Below are 23298 nucleotides of genomic sequence, written 5' to 3' on the forward strand. Positions count from 1 at the left end.
CTGATTGGTAGCTTGTGAGTTCATCGGCTGAGATGACCCAGAGCGATGAAATATTCCTGCCAAATCTGTGTGTGGGAGATATAAACAGCAGTGGGAGGGTTACACAATCCCCAGCCCGCGGCTACATCTGTCTGTGAAACACCACTTGTACTGTGTACCCAGGAAGAGGCTGAGTGTATGGCTTGATCATAAACTCTGCACACAGCTGGGGGGGGGGGGGTATAGCGAGTGTCTCTGTCCGCAGCAGCATTCTAAGAACCGATCTGTAATTGTTCTCCGAAATGTGGCGCTTTAATTGCACTGGGTTCTGTGCTCCATAACTGCAATGCTCAAAGGTGCGCAGTTTAATAATTCATAGTTTCATCAGGATCGCAGGGAAATTTCATTTGCATAATTAGCGCTGGCTGCAATGATGTTGGGCTGATTTTTTTAATTTGGTGTTACATTTTAATGAAAGCCAGAAGAGAAGAGGATTTATAATCCCCTGCGTTCTCCTTTTGCAGATCTTGACTCCGTGATTTCAGTGGCGCTAGTTTTTTTTTTTTTTTTTCATTTAAACGCCAAAAACACGTACTACAATACAATTTACTAAATTAAATAGGATTCGTGTCTGAAATACTTTTTAACAAATGATTTCCTTTCCAATCCCGGCATTGCAAGACAGGCTGCCCCTGAAGTGCTCACATTTGAGGCTATAGTGACACACGGTGGCTGGAAAAGGTATTGCCTCTCTGTTTTGCCATTTTCACATTTGGATTACTTTACAACAAGGATAATCCGCAAGAGGCCCTCCAACTGCTGTGCAATTACACATGTAGTTGTGTAAACTACACAAACTTTACAAGTTTTATTTTAGGGCATGCTGGGATGCGTAGTTTCACAACCGCTTTGTTAACCCGTCAGTGGGGCTCACACTGCAGCCAGTTGCATGGGGAGACTTGTGAACAACAGCTCACAGACCATTCCAGGTATTTACAGTGGGATTGAGGCCTGGACCCGGAGCTGCTGTAGGCCACTCTATATTGATAGAAATCTCAGCCGTTGCTATATGCTTGGCGTCATTGTCCTTCTAGGTGATATATCCTCTACAGAAGTAGGTGTGAATACTTATGGAATACGTTACTGGCATTCCTTTCTTTAGTTGTAGCCTCTTTAGAGCAGGTGGTGTTTGTATTATAACTAGTGTATTCCCCCGTGCATACGCCACAGTCGCTGACGGCGTCCGCACAGCGGCCCTGCATATGGGAATATGCGCAGAGTGCAAACATTGGTCCCAGATGCGAATACGCTGGGGACCGATCAGATCAGAACGACCTCCCTTTCTGCGGATCAGCCACTAGAATTCCCCAGTGTTCTGTGGACCTTAGGGGTGAATGCTTGGCCACTGTCATATGCAATACAATGGCTTGCAGGACGTATCGGGCAAACTATGTTGTGATGACAAAAGGACTGTTGGAACTGGGATGGGGAACCTTCGGCCCTCCAGCTGTTGTTGAACTACACATACCAGCATGCCCTGCTACAGTTTTGCTATTTGACCATGCTAAAACTGTTGCAGGGCATGCTGGGATGTGTAGTTCAACAGCAGCTGCAGGGCCGAAGGTTCGCCATCCCTGCTATAGAATATAGGGGTAGATGTATAAAGCAGTTAGAAGAGTGCAGTAGTTCGCCATGGCAACCAATAATCTGCCATCTATAGTTGTAAAGAATGCACTTGATAAATGTTACCTCAAAGCTGATTGGCCACTTTTATCACGCTACATTCATCTCCCCAATCTGTTTTGTCATTGTTATATTATTTGCCAGACGGGAGAAGTACGATGGAGAGATCTTATAGGATTCGGGAAGGGAATGCAAGCAATGGCACTGTACTGAGTGGTTACTTGTGTAATACAACGTACCTAGCATCTTGATGGAACCTCTAGTAATATTTGTATTAAATACGTAGAAATTTTGTTTTTCAGGGTTAGAATCGCTCTATGTGCACAGTTGACAAGGGGCAGGTCTGTCCCTCCCTACGCATACTGTAGGATGCGTCCCCTGCAGACGTCCCTGTACTGTGTGCGCACCACTAGGGCAGATCCAACTACGTATCTGCCATCACTGATAGAGCAGGTCTGGGCCCGGTATCCCACCTGTCATGTCCAAGCACCCTGAAGCAGTGTCTCTGGGATGTAGTCGATCAGAGCAGTCAGCCACTGAAAGAACATAAACCGAGGGAAGTTCTGTCCGTGTCCTGATCTGATGTTGGGAAATGCTCCCAGGTGGGGGTTTGCTGCCTCATGGCTGTCCTGGCCTCTCAGTGACACTAGGTCGGGGTACTCCTGACTCCCCAGCACTGCAGTGATGAATGAGCAGTCCGCACGTGTGTGGTAATAGTATGGGGTGCTAATTGTGGTATACATGGTGGTGTGCTGCTCTCTCCTCCCTACTGTACAGCAGGGAGCACACTCACAGTAAGCTTGGCTCGCTAATGACCTACCAGCACATTCATGGTTTCCCATCTCCATAAAATAACTTGCTAATGATATTCTAGGTTGGAGCGAGGCAGCTCATTTATATAACGAGCTTTCTGATCCATTATTTGCCTGGTGTGTGATTGTGTAACATTGTCTCACATCTATGTGTGGTGTTATATAGTGTGTCGTCATCGAACAGCATGCTAGTGTTATATTGTGTGTCTCCGAGGGGGATGCTAGTGTGATATATTGTGTCACAGAGGAGGATCCTAGTGTTATGTTGTGTATCTCCGAGGGGAATGCTTGTGTGTTATATTGTGTGTCACTGAGGGGGATGCTAGTGTTATATTGTGTGTCCCTGAGGGGGATGCTAGTCTGTTATATTGTGACTAGCTAGGGATGCTAGTGTTATGTTGTGTATCTCCGAAGGGAATGCTTGTGTGATATATTGTGTGTCACAGAGGAGGATGCTAGTGTTATGTTGTGTATCTCCGAAGGGAATGCTTGTGTGTTATATTGTGTGTCACCGGAGAGGATGATAGTGTGTTATATTGTGTGTCACAGAGGAGGATCCTAGTGTTATGTTGTGTATCTCCGAAGGGAATGCTTGTGTGTTATATTGTGTGTCACCGGAGAGGATGATAGTGTGTTATATTGTGTGTCACCGGAGAGGATGCTAGTGTGTTATATTGTGTGTCTCCGAGGGGATGCTAGTGTTATATTGTGTGTCACAGAGAAGGATGCTAGTGTTATATTGTGTGTCACAGATTAGGATGCTAGTGTTATATTGTGTGTCACCGGGGAGGATGCTAGTGTTATGTTGTGTATCTCCGAAGGGAATGCTTGTGTGTTATATTGTGTGTCACCGGGGAGGATGCTAGTGTTATATTGTGTGTCACAGAGGAGGATGCTAGTGTTATATTGTGTGTCCCTGAGGGGATTGCTTGTGTGTTATATTGTGTGTCACAGAGGAGGATGCTAGTGTTATATTGTGTGTCACCGGGGAGGATGCTAGTGTTATGTTGTGTATCTCCGAAGGGAATGCTTGTGTGTTATATTGTGTGTCACCGGGGAGGATGCTAGTGTTATATTGTGTGTCTCCGAGGGGAATGCTAGTGTGATATATTGTGTGTCACAGAGGAGGATGCTAGTGTTATGTTGTGTATCTCCGAAGGGAATGCTTGTGTGTTATATTGTGTGTCACAGAGGGGGATGCTAGTGTGTTATATTGTGTGTCACAGAGGAGGATGCTAGTGTTATATTGTGTGTCACCGGAGAGGATGCTAGTGTTATATTGTGTGTCACTAAGGGGGATGCTAGTGTGTTATATTGTGTGTCACTAAGGGGGATGCTAGTGTGTTATATTGTGTGTCCCTGAGGGGATTGCTTGTGTGTTATATTGTGTGTCACAGAGGGGGATGCTAGTGTGTTATATTGTGTGTCACCGGGGAGGATGCTAGTGTTATATTGTGTGCCACTGAGGGGGGATGCTAGTGTGTTATATTGTATGTCACCGGGGAGGATGCTAGTGTTATATTGTGTGCCACTGAGGGGGGATGCTAGTGTTATATTGTGTGTCACCGAGGAAGATGCTAGTGTGTTATATTGTGTGTCACTGAGGAGGATCCTTGTGTGTTATATTGTGTGTCACAGAGGGGGATATTAGTGTGTCATATTGTGTGTCAGAGGAGGATCAGGGGGTGTTATACACTGCGAAGCGGGCACAGAATAGGTCAGGAAGGAATAACAGCGACACAGTGCTGTGGGCGGAGGGTGAGATCCCCTGTACACACATGCTGTGAGGTATGTCCCCTGCGTATAACACCAGGACACAGATAATGAGGATTCGCAGGTGCATTAGATCGGGGGGGTGTTATACACTGCGGAGAGCGGGCACAGAATAGGTCAGGAAGGAATAACAGCGACACAGTGCTGTGGGCGGAGGGTGAGATCCCCTGTACACACATGCTGTGAGGTATGTCCCCTGCGTATAACACAAGGACACAGATAATGAGGATTCGCAGGTGCATTAGATCGGGGGGGGGGGGGGGGGGTGTTATACACTGCGGGGAGCGGGCACAGAATAGGTCAGGAAGGATGATCTGACTCAACTGCGTCTCTGCTGTACCGTGCACGTATATAGGGATCTTGTTAATAATCTTAAGTCGTTAAGAAAAGCAAATGCCACAGATGAAGGATGAAGACCGTGCCTTCCTATTGGTAATAGTGATTCACAGCGTCAGGAACATGAATAATACACATACAGTAGGTAGAATGCACAGAGGTGCTGCTGGGGAGCCTTCCCAAATGTGTATTATGGGACTAGGCTAGGATTGGTGGTTCCTCGTATTAACAATGCTATTCTTAAGCCTGAATGTAATTAATAACCTTTACATAGTACCAGCGTATTCTGCAGATCTTCACAGAGAGTATTGGTTCATTAATGTCGTTCCTGTCCCCAGAGGAACTTACACTCTAAATCCTCTGTAGCACAATCCTATATCTACTGCTGTGTCTCTGTGGTGTGAGAGGGAGCCGCAGCGATGTAGCGGTGCTAACCACTGTGCTACTATAGCAAGAACATTTGGTAGGTCTCCTACGGGCTGCACCACACATGTACCCCCATTGTTAATGCTGCATTTCTGCCTCCTCTTGCAGTGTCTGGAGGGAAGCCAGGGACCGGATTGTAGGGTTTCCAGGACGGTACCACGCCTGGGATATCCCTCACCAGTCCTGGCTCTACAACTCCAACTATTCCTGTGAGCTGTCCATGGTGCTGACCGGTGCTGCCTTCTTCCACAAGGTGAGACTCCTTCACAAGGTCCTTCTGTGTGTGTGCACTCGTATCGCTCGCTTCTGTGTGTGCACTCGTATCGCTCGCTTCTGTGTGAGTGTGCACTCGTATCGCTCACTTCTGTGTGTGTGTGCACTCGTATCGCTCGCTTCTGTGTGTGTGCACTCGTATCGCTCGCTTCTGTGTGTGTGTGCACTCGTATCGCTCACTTCTGTGTGTGTGTGTGCACTCGTATCGCTCGCTTCTGTGTGTGTGTGCACTCGTATCGCTCGCTTCTGTGTGTGTGTGCACTCGTATCGCTCGCTTCTGTGTGTGTGTGCACTCGTATCGCTCGCTTCTGTGTGTGTGTGCACTCGTATCGCTCGCTTCTGTGTGTGTGCACTCGTATCGCTCGCTTCTGTGTGTGTGTGCACTCGTATCGCTCGCTTCTGTGTGTGTGTGCACTCGTATCGCTCGCTTCTGTGTGTGTGTGCACTCGTATCGCTCGCTTCTGTGTGTGTGTGCACTCGTATCGCTTGCTTCTGTGTGTGTGTGCACTCGTATCGCTCGCTTCTGTGTGTGTGTGCACTCGTATCGCTCGCTTCTGTGTGTGTGTGCACTCGTATCGCTCGCTTCTGTGTGTGTGTGCACTCGTATCGCTCGCTTCTGTGTGTGTGCACTCGTATCGCTCGCTTCTGTGTGTGTGTGTGTGTGTGCACTCGTATCGCTCGCTTCTGTGTGTGCACTCGTATCGCTCGCTACTGTGTGTGTGTGCACTCGTATCGCTCGCTTCTGTGTGTGTGTGCACTCGTATCGCTCGCTTCTGTGTGTGTGTGCACTCGTATCGCTCGCTTCTGTGTGTGTGTGCACTCGTATCGCTCGCTTCTGTGTGTGTGTGCACTCGTATCGCTCGCTTCTGTGTGTGTGTGCACTCGTATCGCTCGCTTCTGTGTGTGTGCACTCGTATCGCTCGCTTCTGTGTGTGTGTGCACTCGTATCGCTCGCTTCTGTGAGTGTGTGCACTCGTATCGCTCGCTTCTGTGTGTGTGTGCACTCGTATCGCTCGCTTCTGTGTGTGTGTGCACTCGTATCGCTCGCTTCTGTGTGTGTGTGTGCACTCGTATCGCTCGCTTCTGTGTGTGTGTGCACTCGTATCGCTCGCTTCTGTGTGTGTGTGCGCACTCGTATCGCTCGCTTCTGTGTGTGTGTGCGCACTCGTATCGCTCGCTTCTGTGTGTGTGTGCACTCGTATCGCTCGCTTCTGTGTGTGTGTGTGTGCACTCGTATCGTTCGCTTCTGTGTGTGTGTGTGCACTCGTATCGCTCGCTTCTGTGTGTGTGTGCACTCGTATCGCTCGCTTCTGTGTGTGTGCACTCGTATCGCTCGCTTCTGTGTGTGTGCACTCGTATCGCTCGCTTCTGTGTGTGTGCACTCGTATCGCTCGCTTCTGTGTGTGTGTGCACTCGTATCGCTCGCTTCTGTGTGTGTGTGCACTCGTATCGCTCGCTTCTGTGTGTGTGTGCGCACTCGTATCGCTCGCTTCTGTGTGTGTGTGCGCACTCGTATCGCTCGCTTCTGTGTGTGTGTGCACTCGTATCGTTCGCTTCTGTGTGTGTGTGTGCACTCGTATCGCTCGCTTCTGTGTGTGTGTGCACTCGTATCGCTCGCTTCTGTGTGTGTGTGCACTCGTATCGCTCGCTTCTGTGTGTGTGTGTGCACTCGTATCGCTCGCTTCTGTGTGTGTGTGTGCACTCGTATCGCTCGCTTCTGTGTGTGCACTCGTATCGCTCGCTACTGTGTGTGTGTGCACTCGTATCGCTCGCTTCTGTGTGTGCACTCGTATCGCTCGCTTCTGTGTGTGTGCACTCGTATCGCTCGCTTCTGTGTGTGTGTGTGCACTCGTATTGCTCGCTTCTGTGTGTGTGTGTGTGCACTCTATCGCTTGCTTCCTTGTGTGCACTCTATCGCTTGCTTCCTTGTGTGCACTCTATCGCTCGCTTCCTTGTGTGCACTCTATCGCTCGCTTCCTTGTGTGCACTCTATCGCTCGCTTCCTTGTGTGCACTCTATCGCTCGCTTCCTTGTGTGCACTCTATCGCTCGCTTCCTTGTGTGCACTCTATCGCTCGCTTCCTTGTGTGCACTCTATCGCTCGCTTCCTTGTGTGCACTCGTATCGCTCGCTCGGGGGTTCTATATTGTCTAGTGTGTATGGGCCAAACCTCCTCATTCAATGCTAATGTTTTGGTTTGGGCTCTGTACAGATTACTGTTATAATCCCGTCTTTGTCTCCTTCCCCAGTACTACGCCTACCTGTACTCCTACGTCATGCCGCAAGCTATCCGAGATATGGTGGACGAGTATATTAACTGCGAGGACATCGCCATGAATTTCCTCGTTTCCCACATTACCAGGAAGCCTCCTATCAAGGTGAGTGCAGCCTCGTGTCACGTACGCTGCCCCCACCTGGCTAGCACACTTTGCTCAGTCTGACGGACGTTCAGAGATCCTTAATGTCTGTTAAGTAGTCTGTAATCGACTCAAGCAGACTATGCTGGGCAAGTGTCCAGGTCTGATTGGGGAATAATGGGCTCTGGTGCACAGGAAGGGTGGGAGTAGGTATTATCGCTGGGAAATCATTTAGGGCATGTGAGCAGCGATGTAAGATCCATTCGGCTTCTGTACAAAGCTGCAAGATTGCTCCTAATGGATCTGTCATTACTGCGTCTGCCGCTTGGTTGTAGGGTTTGTATTGCTTGAAATAGACCCGAAGCCCCTGCTTTACTGGTTCCTTTCTGTTACTCTTATTAAAAAGCAGTGTCCTGGTCCCTTTAGCCTGTGCAATGCAGTACAACCCACCTCTTATCTGCTACGGACCGGCATTAATAACGCAGTTATGAACTGCAAGGTCGGCTCGCCCTAGAATAACTGTTCTTCACAATCACATGACCTTTGGGTTAAGGATGCGCTATCAATGCGAGGAAGCTGGGAGTGATCAGATTGGAAGAAGGCCGTAGGCTTCGGTTGGGTATCACCGGCATGATATACAGTCATATATGATCTCTAATAAGGGAGCATAGCGCGTACAATGGGCTTTCTAAGTGGTGCTTTGGGCCTGCCTACACTTGAAACAGCGTAAATTTCTTCAGCGGTAGACGTCAGGGGCCCCAGGGATAACATTGGGTCTAGGAGTGACGTCACGACCAATCCAGCACCAGAAAGGTTAAACTTCTGGGCTGCTCAGAGACAGCCCCCTGGGCTCTCACCTCCTATACCCCGCCTCCCAGGCTAGTCAGTTTTTATCGTGCTGGCAGGAGCCAACACGCATTAGAAAGGTGCTGCTATAATAGCAGCATAAAACTTTTAATTTTTTATTTTTTTTAATTCTTATTTTTACACTGACCGGAGTCAGTGACAGAGCAGCAGCGCCGGGGGTCTGTTAGACCCCTGCACTGCGCTCCATCACCCGGGACCCGGCAGCCCAACACCACCCACGTGGCTCCCACAAGCGGAGGTGTTCGGCTGGCTCTAGAGCACTGGAGAGCACAGCCGCGACGGGGACCGGGACGACAGCGGTGAGCCGCTTACAGGTAACGCGCTCCCCGCTGGGAGCGCGCACATGTTTAATGGCGGCTGAGCAGCCCGGCGAAGGGGGATCGCCGGGCTGCACTAGCAAGCGGCAGAACCGCCGCCTTTTGTAAAAAGTGTTGAGCGCTCTGTCCCGCTGGACCACCAGGGAGATGTTGAGTGTGGGCAGTGGCGTCGGTAAGCGGGGCCGCCCGGCAAGCGCCGGATCCCCGCCATTTTACCGGCGCCACATGAGTCATATATTCCCAGTGGCCATTTGCTAGTAGGGGGAGGGAGCCTCTCCTCACACAGCCCCTCCCCCGGAGACAGGAGCTAGGATGTACCCACAGGGTTTCCAGCCCTGATCTCTTCCTGCCTGCCTGCTGCATGTGTTGGAAGGACACAGAGAGCTTCCTGCCAGTCTGGAGTTCCATCTCTTCACGGCCGGGCCATCTGGGCAAATCCCCCCTGTACCTCTCCTTCAAGGATACCAGGTTACAGTAATTTATGCTCCTGCCGGCCTTAGTGCTTTGCGGAGCTCAGTGCCAGGTTTTTTATTTTGCATTGTATGCTCTGTTTGTGTGCTGTGTCTCATATTGTCTTAACACTATCACTGCCTGCAGAAAGTATATTGTGTTAATTGTTACAGTCAGCTGCCTCTTGTACAATGTCAGAGGAAAGCGGTGACGACACATGGGCCCCTATATTGGTGTCCTGCACGCGTTGCAGAGCGGGCGTACCCCAGCTTGTAGAGGGGTTATGCCTACAATGTATAAAAACACATGCGCAGCCCCCTGTGGCAGCTCCCCCGCGGGAACCTGCTTGGGCCCAGCTTACCCAGGTCATGTCGCAGTTAATAGACAAGCTCTCTGCGGCACCATCCCTGCAGCCGGGACCGTCCGTGTCTCAGCCATGTGCCCCCCCCGAGGAGCCAGCATGGGCGCGTGCTTTGGCAGACTCAGTTCAGGGCATCCGTGCCTCTTTAAAGGGTAAATCCCGTAAGCCCCGGGGTGGGGAGATTCCTTCTACCCTCACCCATCAGGATACGGATGTAGATACTGATGAGGAGGAGGATCAGCTGGTTGACGACACAGTTGACGCAGATGCTGACGACACCTCTAGAGGCGACATAACAGCAAAAGTCGATGTAGAAGCCCTGGTAATTGCGGTTAGAGACGTGTTACATTTACAGGAGGTCTCTGAACCCGTACAGTCTGTGGGCCCATCTTTTAAGCGTCACAAGCAGACGCGGACAGTGTTCCCTAACTCTTCGGAGCTAGAGGATGTCCTTGGGGAGGCCTGGGTGTTACCAAATAGGAAGTTTCCGCTCCCTAAGCGGTTTAATTCCCTGTACCCGCTCCCTCCAGAGGATAGAGTTCGCTGGGAGACTCCTCCCAAGGTGGATGCACATATCGCTAAGATTGTGCGTTCCAATACTTTGCCCATTCCAACCGCCTCTCTTAAAGATGCCGCTGACAGAAAGTTAGAGAACTTTCTTAAGCTGATTTTTACAACAACTGGGGCGGTTGCACGACCTACCCTGGCATCTGCCTGGGTGGCAAAGGCCATGGTAAAATGGATTTCTCTCCTCACTAATATTATTACTGAGGGAGATAGTGTAGATGACATGTTTCCTATTCTTGACATCATGCATCAGGCTGCACTATATTTGGGAGAGGCTGCATTAGATGCAGCCACTCTTACTTCAAGAGCATCTGCCTCGGCAGTGGCAGCACGACGATCCCTGTGGCTTCGCTCTTGGAAAGCGGATACTGAGTCCAAACAAACTCTAGAGGCATTACCCTTTGCGGGTTCTCTATTGTTTGGATCAGAGCTGGACAAAATCGTGGCCACGGTGGCTGCCTAAAAGGCGGCTTTCCTGCCATCCACTCCTGCTCCACGTCCTCGACCGGCGTTCCAGTCCTTTCGTTTCCAGGGCAGGGGTAGGGGACAGTCGTTCACAAAGACTCAGGCCCAACCCGCAAAGCCCTCTAGGGCCAGAGGAAAACGTCCCTGGCCCACTAGACGTGCTGAACATAAACCCGAGGTTAAGCCCTCGGCATGATGGGCCGGCGCTCCACCTGGGGGATCCCAGGGTGGGGGGTCGCCTGCTTCGGTTTTCGCACATGTGGCTGGAGTCCACGACAGACGCTTGGGTTCGAGACTTAGTCTTCAAAGGCTATTCTATAACCTTTTGCCGTCGACCACCAAGCTCGTTCTTTTCAACAAGTTCTCCCAAGGACTTGGAAAAGCGCGTAGCCCTGGAACAGGCCATACAAAAACTACTTTCAGCAGGTGTCATTGCCCCCGTTCCAGTGTCGCAACAAGGCACAGGTTTCTACGCCAGTCTTTTCTTGGTACGGAAGCCCAATGGGACCTTCCGTCCCATTTTAAATCTAAAAAGACTAAACAAATTCCTTCGGGTCCCGAAGTTCAAAATGGAGACCTTGCGGTCCATTGTGCTGGCGTTGCAACCAGGGGACTACATGGCATCCCTCGACATACAAGATGCGTATCTACATGTACCCATCAAACAAGAACACTGGCGGTTCCTCAGGTTTGCGCTGCAGGACCGTCACTTTCAATTTCAGGCACTACCTTTCGGCCTGGCCACAGCTCCCCGCGTATTTACGAAGGTCATGGCAGTGATGTGCAATGCTCTTCGCCACCAGGGGGTTCGGATTCTCCCATACCTGGACGATCTGTTGATCCTGGCTCAGTCGCCCCAGGTTCTCCAGGCACACTTGACCAAGGTCGTGGCAGTCCTGGAACGCCACGGCTGGATAATCAATTGGCCAAAGTCATCCATAGTCCCTACTCAATCTATGATTCACCTAGGGGCCCTGTTGGACACAGTAAATCAGCGGATTTACTTGCCGGAGATACGCCGCAAGGCCCTGCAATCCAGAGTTCAACATCTTCTCTCGCTCAGGTGTGTCTCAATACATGCCTGCATGAGGGTGCTGGGCTCCATGGTCTCGACCTTCGACATGGCGGAGTACGCTCAGTTCCACTCTCGACCATTACAACGGGAAATTCTGAGGAAATGGTCGGGGTCATACTCCAACATACGGTCACACCTGATTGTCTTATCACCGGCAGCTCGGAGTTCCCTGTCATGGTGGCTTCTAGATCAGAACCTCATGGAAGGGAGGCCTTTTTGGATCCAAAAGTGGACTCTCCTCACCACAGATGCCAGTCTTCGTGGTTGGGGAGCAGTCACATGTCAGAAATCCTTTCAGGGGCTTTGGACTCCACAGGAATCCTTGCTATCCATCAACACTCTCGAACTAAGAGCTGTCTTACTAGCTCTCCGCCAGGCAGAGCCTTGGCTTCAAGGTCACCTGGTGCAGGTACAGTCGGACAATGCGACGACGGTGGCTTATATCAACCACCAGGGTGGCACTCGGAGTCGAGCAGCTATGGCGGAGGCCTCTTGTATCTTCCAGTGGGCGGAGAACAAGATCCCGGCATTATCGGCAATCTTCATCCCGGGACTTCTCAATTGGGAGGCGGACTTCTTGAGTCGGCAGACTCTGGATGCCGGCGAATGGACCCTACATCCGAAAGCATTTCAGATGTTGGTAGACCGGTGGGGCAGACCGGAGGTGGATCTGATGGCATCTCGCCACAATCACCAGGTCACCCTGTACGGTTCCAGGTCTCGAGATCCGAACGCTTGCATGGTAGACGCTCTGTCAGCCCAGTGGCCGTTCGCTCTCATGTATGCCTTTCCCCCATTTTCACTCCTTCTCCGAGTTCTTCGCAAATTGAAGGCAGAAGGGGGCACGATGATCTTGGTGGCCCCTCATTGGCCTCGGAGGATCTGGTTCTCAGATCTGCAGGCCATGTCAGTGGCCCCTCCAATCCGGCTACCTCTGTGGCCGGATCTGCTATCGCAAGGGCCGTGCCTCCATCCCGATCTGCAGCGGTTATCTTTAACGGGGTGGCTGTTGAGACCGCCTTGTTAAAAGCTAAAGGCTTTAATTCACGGGTGATTTCGACTATGCTCAGAGCTCGTAGGCCTTCTTCGGCCGGTGCTTATCGCATCTGGCGAGCTTACTTCGCCTGGTGTAGCTCACGCCAGTTTAACCCAAAAACCTATCGGTTGTCTCGAATTCTGTCCTTTCTGCAAAAGGGTTTAGAGGCCGGCCTTAGACTGTCATCACTAAAGGTACAGGTATCGGCCTTGTCTATTCTATTTCGAAGGAGGCTGGCGTTGTTGCAGGACATCCACACTTTCTTGCAGGGGGTTTTGCGAATCCAACCTCCGTTTGTCCCACCGGTTGCTCCATGGGATCTTTCTCTGGTTCTTAAGGCTCTACAGGGTCCCCCTTTTGAACCATTGCGATCAGTGGATCTATCTTGGCTTACATGGAAAACTGTTTTTCTGCTGGCCATTGCTTCGGCCAGGAGGGTTTCAGATTTATCGGCTCTGTCCTGTCAGTCTCCTCTTCTGGTTTTCCACCCTGACAGGGCGGTCCTTCGAACAGTCCCTTCACACCTTCCCAAGGTGGTGTCCAAATTTCACGTTAATCAGGAGATAGTGGTCCCAGCCTTTCGGGGGCCGGAGGCTTCTCCTGAACAGCGATTCCTAGATGTAGTGCGAGCGTTACGTATCTATGTGCGCCGTACTAAAGCACTTAGGAAATCTAACTCTCTCTTTGTCCTCTATGGATTTCAGAAAAGAGGTTGGCCTGCTACGAAGCAGACCATTGCCCGGTGGCTAAGGTCTGTCATCAAACAAGCTTACTTGGGTGCCGCCCTTCCGGTTCCAACGGGCGTCCGGGCTCATTCCACGAGATCTGTGGGTGCGTCTTGGGCTGTTAGGGGTGGTGCGACAGCAGAGCAACTTTGCAAGGCGGCGACCTGGTCGTCTCCTCATACTTTCTTACGCTTCTATGCGTTTGATACGTTTACCTCACAAGACTTGGCATTCGGCCGGAGTGTATTGGCTGCGGCCCAGGCGCGCCCCCACCCATAGATGGCTGCTTTAGGACATCCCAATGTTATCCCTGGGGCCCCTGACGTCTACCGCTGAAGAAAATGATATTTATGTCTTACCTGTTAAATATCTTTCTTCGAGGGCGTCAGGGGCCACAGGGATCCCTCCCTGGCGCGCCTACTTCATGATATTAACATTAAGAGTTACTCCGTTGAGTCAACTTAGTTAAAATTTCCTCGGTTGAGGGTGTTTACACTTGTTACAAGTTATGGTTTCTCTATTGGGCAACCACACATACACATATATTTGTTGAGTGTGTTTCTGTATGGGTTTCTCTTCCTTCTATCTTGTCTCCTGCCTGGCTTGGAAAAAAACTGACTAGCCTGGGAGGCGGGGTATAGGAGGTGAGAGCCCAGGGGGCTGTCTCTGAGCAGCCCAGAAGTTTAACCTTTCTGGTGCTGGATTGGTCGTGACGTCACTCCTAGACCCAATGTTATCCCTGTGGCCCCTGACGTCCTCGAAGAAAGATATTTAACAGGTAAGACATAAATATCATTATGTGGTGCAAGAGTTGTCAATAGGTGCGCACTAGTTGTATGTCGATGGCGCAGGCAAAGCCGCAATTCGCTGCTAGTCGTACAATGAGTAGAAATGTCTTCATTCCGCTTGTATACTTGATTTCTTATCTGTACTTTTCCCCTTGTTTTCCCTGTCTGCAGGTTACTTCCCGCTGGACGTTTCGCTGCCCAGGCTGCCCACAGGCTCTCTCCCACGACGATTCTCACTTCCACGAGCGCCACAAATGCATTAACTTCTTCGTCAAGGTGTACGGGTACATGCCTCTGCTGTACACCCAGTTCCGGGTGGACTCTGTGCTCTTCAAGACCCGGCTTCCACACGACAAGACAAAGTGTTTCAAGTTCATATAACGACGGCGTTCCGGAAACCCAGAGAGGGGCAGATGTCGCTCCGGTCTCGGACTTCGCCTCAAGTGTTTTTGCTCCAGTCTTAAATGAACTATAAGAGAATATGTACAATAGGAAACTTAGGATACACTGAAGAACAATGGGGACTGCAGTCAAAATCCAATTGTAATTTTTTTTTTTTAATGTAAAATGGCCACGGGAATTACGTTTCTATTGGATTATTTTTATTTTTCTAACCTTACAAATATTTAACATTTGTCTGGCGATCCCTATGATATATCGGTGAGATGTGATGTCGCGAGAGCTGTGCGCAATCAGCCCAGACACTGACCATTGATTCCGTAGAGTCGATCTGGAATTCCACCTCAACACTGTACACTTTATTTCTTTCCCATCCAAAGACGTTAAATCTAGTATACATAGATTGTTCTTGTTGTCCATGAGAGGTGCGTGTGAGAGGCAGGTGTGCTTTTCCTCTGCGTGGTGATCGTAACGCACAAAAACTGCCAACTGAGCTCCGGAGCGGTCTCTCCAGGCTGCTTGCCACTGCTGCCCCCCAGCGCTCCTACAGCTAAGGTCTTAACATGTACCAATAAAGCACAGAAGCACCACTTCACCACAGATTTTACCTGTGTACATTAATAAATTGCTGTACAGGCCGAGAGGTGTACATAATGATGTCTTTAGAGTTTTTTGGACCGGTGCGCTGGCCTTTCTAAGTGGTAACTTGTTTACAGCCATAGACTTTAGTAGTGAAAATCACCAATAGATTTTGGATAGAAAATTAGCCTTGAAGTCTTGTCCTGTGTTAGCCATCGATAGAAGCTGGGGAAGGTGGAGTTGTTGATACCCTTTATTCGTTCAGACTTCCAGACCACTTAGGTGTCTGTGTCGGCATGACAGCCAAGTAGAGGCCCGAGTACTTTGTAAATCTGTGCCATTCAGAGCCAGAAGATAGGACAGGAGGTGATTATTTTTTTTTTTGTCTTTACAATCCACCTCGAAATGTGTTGATTGAATCGGTGCACTAATTTGGGGTCCACGTACGTGCTCAGGTCTTGACATTGACACCTACAAAAGTGAGAACTACATCAACCTTTTCCATTGTTGACCCTTGTGCGTGTTGACCTTTAGGAGTTGACCAAGGCTCCGTCAACCTTCTTATATTGGGACACTACAATGGTAGGGTGTATTTTAGTTTATGAAGTTAGCGAATAAAGGGCGTCACTCCTACTCCAGTTTCTCCAGGATAATTCAATTTTACTCATCTACAGAGACAACGAGAAATGCGTTCTTTTACCAAGTGCGGATATGCGCTGGTATGACACGATACATCCATTATCTATGATTAGTGATGTCGTTTTAACCTGTGGTATTTACTTTTTTTTTTTTTTTTACTTTCAACAAGAAAAGGCTGAATAAAAACTGTTGATCATTGGTGAATACTGAAGTTTTAATGAGAGGTGTTAATGCGTCTGCCCACAAACCTCCTTGGATGAAAAAGCAAATGATTAATTGTTTTAAATCTGTTCTCAGTATTGTCCTTTTAATAAATGGTAGGTTTATCCTAGCTTGTACAGATAGTATTGTAAATATGTGTCAATGATTAAGCACAAACTCTTTAATAAACATTTAAAACGACCAGCGGACTTACAACTTGCCAGTTGCCAGCGACCACACTAGAGGCGGCCGTTTTGTCAAGCTGAACCTTTTTACTGGTAGGCCAAATATTGGTTCACCCCAAAACAAGCCGTTGCATTCTAAAGGCCTGGTTCCGCGATGTGCGTTTATGCTGCTGCGATGGGGTACGCAACAACCGTGCCAGAATATACAAATGACATTGCGTTACTACTCCCCTTCCACAAGCGGTTACACCACAACGCTGTCTTTGCCGCCTGTCCGTTGTCCTGGCATGGAAGGCTTGTTATATAATTATGCCTTATGGTTAGATTTTCTGTCCATGGCTGGGTGCAAACACTCAGGTACACGCGTGAATCCTGGAAACCGTTGCTTATGTGTGGGTTGTGGTTTACAGCTACAATTCGGGGGGGAATTTGAACCACAGTAACTTTATAAAGTGGCTGGTTGTCTTCCTGAAGTCTTTCACCAGTCGCTTTTATTGTAGGTGTCTTTACATTTTAATTTTCTAGTGAGTTATGAAGGGTCTCAATACTGCACTTGGCAAGCGAAAACTTAACTTTTATAATATTACATCCAGGTAATGAGAAATAACCTTAAAGCCAAACTGCAAGGTTGTCGTCCTGATGTCACTTGGGCCTGCTGCAGAGGGGCTGGGCCTGCCGCAGAGGGGCTGGTCCTATCACCTGGGCCTGTTGCAGAGGGGGGCTGGTCCTGTCGCCTGGGCCTGTTGCAGAGGGGGGCTGGGCCTGTCGTCTGGGCCGGTCAGAGGGGGACTGGCCCTGTCGCCGAGGGGCTGGGCCTGTCGTAGAGGGAGGCTGGTCCTGTCGCCTGGGCCTGTCGTAGAAGGGGGCTGTTCCTGGGCCTGTCGCCGAGGGGCTATGCCTGTTGCCGAGGGGCTGGGTCTGTTCCAGTGTAGCTGGGTACAGTTATGGGCAGTTTCTTTTGGATGAAACATACCAAGCAGTAAACTAATACCCCTTTTCCACTTGCCGTCCCGCGTCATACCCGGGAATGTGTTCCCGGATGCTTCCCGGGAATGTACCCTTTCATATTGCATTCAGACCTGGGATCGACCCGGGACAGCCCCATTCACACTGATCCATAGATCTGCCATAGATCTGGGATCAGGAAGTGCCCCACTGCTGCATCCAGCGGACAGGGTGTCTGTACCTTGTAGGAGCCGGTCTCCTCTGCTGTCAGTGAGTCGAGAGGCCATGCCCGTGTACCGTAGGAGCCAGTCTCCTCTGCTGAGGCCATGCGGCCGCTGCACAGGCTGTGTGTCACGCAGACCCCGCCGGGAGAACTGGCTTTCAGCGTAAAGTCTCGTGTACCGAAGGAGCCAGTCTCCTCTGCGGAGGCCATGCCGCCGCTGCACAGGCTGTGTGTCACGCAGACCCCGCCGGGAGAACTGGCTGCTGGAATCATTCTGGTAGCGTAAAGTCCCGTGTACCCGATCGGGACCATTCACACTGACGGATGTTCCTTAAAGACCCTTTCACACTGCACTAAATCCCGGGTTGATGCGCGTTTATGTGCAAAAACCCGGGATATTTTTGCAAGTGGAAAAGGGGTATTACTGTATTCAATATGGGGTCCTAGTAAAATGAGATGCTAAATGTGCTTGTATATAGCCTGGCATAGAGTAATCTGTAGGATAGATTCCTGCAATTTACCCCTAATTCCAGTTTAATAAGTGGTAATTGGCAGGTAATTACTACTAATTGCTTCTACTGTATAAGCCAAAGAAAAGGAGAAAAGTGAAGAAACATGAGCCATGGAATTAAGAAAAACATGTTGTACCCTTCAAATGGCAAAAAATACATTCTAGAACAAATGCCTATATGGTAATTATCCCCCGGCTCGGTCACACAGGAGCTGTGCACAGTCTCCCTCCTCCATGTCTGTACATAGGTGCGTCTGCCTTGCAAATAGCCCCTCACAAGAGTTCAGGAACATCAAAGGTCACATAACTGATTAATACTCCAAATCTGTGATCCTGATATTCCTCCCAGCTCCTGTGTGATATATCAGTGAGCAGAAGGTGACAGGAGATCAGGAAATAGCACCTCATCCTTCTTACGTCCGCGTGCAGTTCTGTCTGGCTGCGTCTGTCGCCTTAGTACGTCCGCGTGCGGTTCTGTCTGGCTGCATCTGTCGCCTTAGTACGTCCGCGTGCGGTTCTGTCTGGCTGCGTCTGTCGCCTTAGTACGTCCGCGTGCGGTTCTGTCTGGCTGCGTCTGTCGCCTTAGTACGCCCACGTGCGGTTCTGTCTGTCACCTTGGTACTTTCGCATGCGGGTCTGGCTGTGTGTCACCTTAGTACGTCCACGTGTGGTTCTGTCTGTGTCTGTCACCTTGGTACATAGGCGTGCGGCTCTGTCCTGCTGTGTCTGTCACCTTACTAGGTCCGTGTGTGGCTCTGTCCTGCTGTGTCTGTCACCTTAGTATGTCCGTGTGGCTCTGTCTGGCTGCATCTGTCACCTTAGTACAGTGGTAGCCAACCCTAGCCCTCGAGAGCTACCAACAGTTCACATTTTCCAGACAACCTAGCTGCTGCACTCATTAATCACTGACACATTTTAAAAGATACACAGATGGAGCTAATTAGCTGACTTGTGATTCTGTGAGGAGACCTGCAAAACATGCACTGTTGGTAGCTCTCGAGGACTAGCGTTGGCTACCCCAGCCTTCGTACATCTGTGTGTGGCTCTGTCTGGCTGTGTCTGTCACCTTAGTATGTCCATGTGTGACTGTCTGGCTGCGTATGTCACCGCTGTACTTCTGTGTGTGGTTCTTTAAGGCTGCACGCATATTCATATGGTCAAAACTCAAATTACAGATGCGGAAATGGAAATCACCTGCCTACTTCCCCCTGTACCCACACGGGACAGCCTGGTCCCAGTCTCCTGTGCTAATCTCAGATGGTATCTTTTTAGTATTATTCGGGTATGCAGTTTTTACGTCAATTCTGCGAACAATGAATTCTGGCCCATCCTCGGTACACTGCCATCTGTATCCCACAAGCTATTGCAGCCCAGTATTCAGGTTGTGTCTATTACAGTTTGTCCACTAGGTGGCAGCCTGCAAACAGAATTACATCTCGGTTTGAATTATGCAGTGAAACTGGAGCTTGGTTTAGGATACAGGACATGATGTTTCCGTGTTATTTGTTAAATAAACTGACCCTGTTCATGTCAACTATTTCTGACTGACCTACTGATCCATACTCAATTTGGCAGGTGTCAGAACCCCACAGTAGAATAATAACATTATGGGGATCGTTCCCCCAAAACTATTTTATTCACCTACATCAGGAGTCTGCATAAAAGAGATATTGTACAGTGATATCGGACACATCGCCCCTCTCAAAGCTGCAGGCGGTATTGAGTTGATGCCAGGGACGCCCTTAAGTACCGATCTGCACTTTATCACGCTGTGCTCCTGACTGAGCCACATGCACCTATGAGTATCTACAGGTGAACCAAGCCGCGCCCATCTCTGTCGCTTCTCTGTGTCAGTCAGGCGTTCACTCAGGCAAAGTGGCCTTCTCTTCCTGTTTTCCAGGCAGGCTTCATAACCAATCCCAAGATGGCCGCCAAGATCTCTACTGCACATGTGCAGGGTCCATCTTGTCTTGACTGTGTAGTGTGACATGATAGGGGATGGAAGTCTTCTACCATGCTACTATGAGAGATCTGATCAGCTGCTATTGAAGCTGAGCCAGCATATCTGTATGAAATCCCATTCTGCTCCATCACCAGAGTACATGTAACAGTGAGTACAGCTGTCACTGCTATCTATCGATAAACTATCACCACTGGGTAAGTAACTGGATGTTCATAGAGTCAGTGTCTAGTTTATAACACATCTTTCTCCTAATGTTTGTAGTTTTGATTTCCCAGCGTCCACTACTGCGCTGCCTGGCCGCCCGCTCCTCTCGTATTTGTCTCTTACATTATCTTACTGGCAAAGGGTAAAAGTTCTCCTTTTCCGGAAGTGTAGAACCTTCATACTGTGTCCTTGATGATGGGAAATAATCTATATACACAATGACCTTGCAATGTGCGGGTGATCACTTCTACGGGGATACGTGGGCGCGGAACATTCTTGGCCGTATCATCAGGGAAACTCTCTTCAGTGAGTAATAGTCTGTGTTCTTCCAGCTGTGCCACACAATGCCATCGGGCCCCATCATTCTGCGGCCTTTCACATATCTTCCCCCCTGCAAATACAGCAGTGACACAGAGTAACGCTCCATAGCCATTCCAGTATATAGTGTAACATAGCTACAGCCTGTCCTCTCCCAGGCAGTGGTTCTCAACCTCGGTCCTCGGGACCACACAATGCCATCGGGCCCCATCATTCTGCGGCCTTTCACATATCTTCCCCCCTGCAAATACAGCAGTGACACAGAGTAACGCTCCATAGCCATTCCAGTATATACTGTAACATAGCTACAGCCTGTCCTCTCTTTCCCCGGCAGTGGTTCTCAACCTCGGTCCTCAGGACCACACAATGCCATCGGGCCCCATCATTCTGCGACCTTTCACATATCTTCCCCCCTGCAAATACAGCAGTGACACAGAGTAACTCTCCATCGCCATTCCAGTATATAGTGTAACCTAGTTACAGCCTGTCCTCTCTCTCCCAGGCAGCGGTTCTCAACCTCGGTCCTCAGGACCACACAATGCCATCGGGCCCCATCATTCTGCGGCCTTTCACATACCTTCCCCCCTGCAAATACAGCAGTGACACAGAGTAACGCTCCATAGCCATTCTAGTATATACTGTAACATAGCTACAGCCTGTCCTCTCTCTCCCAGGCAGTGGTTCTCAACCTCGGTCCTCAGGACCACACACAGTGAATGTTTTCCAGGTTTCCACACAGACTCACAGGTGAAATAATTAGCTCCACCTGTGATCTTTTAAAATGTGTCAGTGAACAATGAGTGCACCTGTGCACCTGCCGGGTGACCTGGAAAACGTGCAGTGTTGGGGGGGTCCAGTGCAGTGTTGAGGACCAAGGTTCACAATCACAGCTCTAAGGGATGGCCATTGATGATTCAAAATCATTGATGGTTTATGGCCGATGTTGAATACTTTTGCCATCGATGTGGAGAACCAGTTGTTTTCCCTCCATTGATGGCACAGCAAATCCGATGTTTGGTTTTTTTCAAGGTACCGAGACCCTGAGTATAGCTCTTCCTTCGACAACCCTGAAGCCCCTCCCCCACATTTTAATTGGCCCACCGATGGCCATTCCTTGTCCCTCTGTGTGTGCAATGATGTCCCGTGGTCCCTTTCATTTTACCGGGGCCTGAGCGACCTGTCGGTTCTCCTGGGGGGCAGGTGTTTAGGGGCTCATGTAGAGTTGAATGCATCTGCACCTTATTGAAAAACACGTCAATGATGAACTACAGTTACAGATGGACCCCCAGTCATTCAGGCAGGGGCTGGCGAAGGCCGGAAGGGGATGCACGAGGCGCATGCTTGATGCATCCCGCCCCAAGGCCAGCTAGTAGGAAATGCAGCGGTAGCATTACCCTAGATGTAAGCAATATAATGTAATAAAGTGTGTGCCAGATGGAATAGTGCCCTGATATTACCACCACTTGTTCCACAGCTTGGCTTACTCAGGGATTGGCTCCATCGGATGTGACTGGGGAACGTTCTATTGTATTTCCGCCCTTACCACATAGTAAACCCCATTGAGGTTGGAGTAGAAGCACTGATGGTACCACCAGCCTCCATGAGAGATCTCTGCACACAGATTCCCAGACTCCGGCGTGCTGAAACTCCGCTTGTTGTGGTACCAGGCGAAGGAGTCCCCCACAGTACCGCCGGGACCGGACACGTGCAGGCGGTACAAGTTGGTTTCGTCTTCAATGCTGCCAAATATAAACATAGAAAACTTTATTCAGAGCCTCTGGTTCAGTCTTAGGAACATGCAGAATTTTATCCTGATTCATTTGCAGTATACTTGCCTACCTGACCCTCTCCATGAGGGAGAAAGTGCTCTGTTCACCACAGGTGCTGGCAATCCTACATTACCAGGGAAGCCCAGGAACAGAGCATTGTGTCCTCCTGGAGAGGGGCATGCTGGGAGGTATGGATAATGTATGATTGCCAGCACCTGTGGGGAGCTAGGTAACTGATAAGAAAGGTGTCACCACAGGTGCTGGCAATCCTACATTACCAGGGAAGCCCAGGAACAGAGCATTGTGTCCTCCTGGAGAGGGGCATGCTGGGAGGTGTGGATAATGTAGGATTGCCAGCACCTGTGGGGAGCTAGGTAACTGATAAGAAAGGTGTCACCACAGGTGCTGGCAATCATACATTACCAGGGAAGCCCAGGAACAGAGCATTGTGTCCTCCTGGAGAGGGGCATGCTGGGAGGTATGGATAATGTAGGATTGCCAGCACCTGTGGGGAGCTGGGTAACTGATAAGAAAGGTGTCACCACAGGTGATGGCAATCATACATTACCAGGGAAGTCCAGGAACAGAGCATTTTCTCCCTGAGGGCAGTATTCAATACTGTTTTCACTCCTTGCAGTGAATCTGATTCACCCTATTCAATGTTCCCTGTTCGCCGAAAGCGAACAGTGAATGCCGGGCGGTTCTCCGTTTCATGCTCGCTGCAAGTCGCTGGTGTATTTCAATGGGGTTTTCACTGGGATTCGCCGAGAGTGTATTCAGTGCTAGGATGGAGGTGTGCTTTCACCATGATTTTCGCCTTGATTCACCGTTTTGCATTCGAGATCTTTTTAAGGTGAACTGGAAAGTTATCTTTTAAAATAAAGGTTTTTTTTTTTTTTTTTTTGGTGTGTCCCCACACACACATTCTGGCACAGGCAGGGAGGCTTCCATCTCCCTGTCTCCGTCCCCCGGCTCCCTGCAGCGAATAAAAAATCGCCTTCGGAGCAGCGAGCCCCTGCGGCGTTGAATAGGGTGACAGGGAGAGCTGGCAGCAAATGCTCCAGCCCTCCGGA

General features: G+C 49.8%; 2 protein-coding genes across 6 annotated transcripts in view; one reads left to right on the top strand and one right to left on the bottom strand.

Annotated features, from left to right (window-relative positions):
- EXTL3 (exostosin like glycosyltransferase 3) overlaps positions 1-16250 on the top strand; it is a 57040-nt gene extending 40790 nt beyond the window's left edge. For both annotated transcript variants that reach the window (XM_083178805.1, XM_083178804.1), the window contains exons 4-6: positions 5118-5262; positions 7531-7659; positions 14461-16250. In XM_083178805.1, coding sequence (XP_083034931.1) covers positions 5118-5262; positions 7531-7659; positions 14461-14670 — 484 coding nt within the window. In that variant the 3' untranslated portion in view covers positions 14671-16250. The remainder of the gene's footprint in view (positions 1-5117; positions 5263-7530; positions 7660-14460) is intronic.
- Positions 16251-19009: 2759 nt separating this feature from the next.
- Positions 19010-23298, bottom strand: part of LOC146064866 (ryncolin-2-like) — an 85921-nt gene continuing 81632 nt past the window's right edge. For all 4 annotated transcript variants that reach the window (XM_083178809.1, XM_083178806.1, XM_083178807.1 and 1 more), the window contains 2 exons: positions 22000-22195; positions 19010-20529 (listed from right to left, as the gene is read on the bottom strand). In XM_083178809.1, coding sequence (XP_083034935.1) covers positions 20386-20529; positions 22000-22195 — 340 coding nt within the window. In that variant the 3' untranslated portion in view covers positions 19010-20385. The remainder of the gene's footprint in view (positions 20530-21999; positions 22196-23298) is intronic.

Source organism: Crinia signifera, chromosome 3 (assembly GCF_055691185.1).
Source record: "Crinia signifera chromosome 3, ASM5569118v1, whole genome shotgun sequence".
Taxonomy (NCBI): Eukaryota; Metazoa; Chordata; class Amphibia; order Anura; family Myobatrachidae; genus Crinia; species Crinia signifera.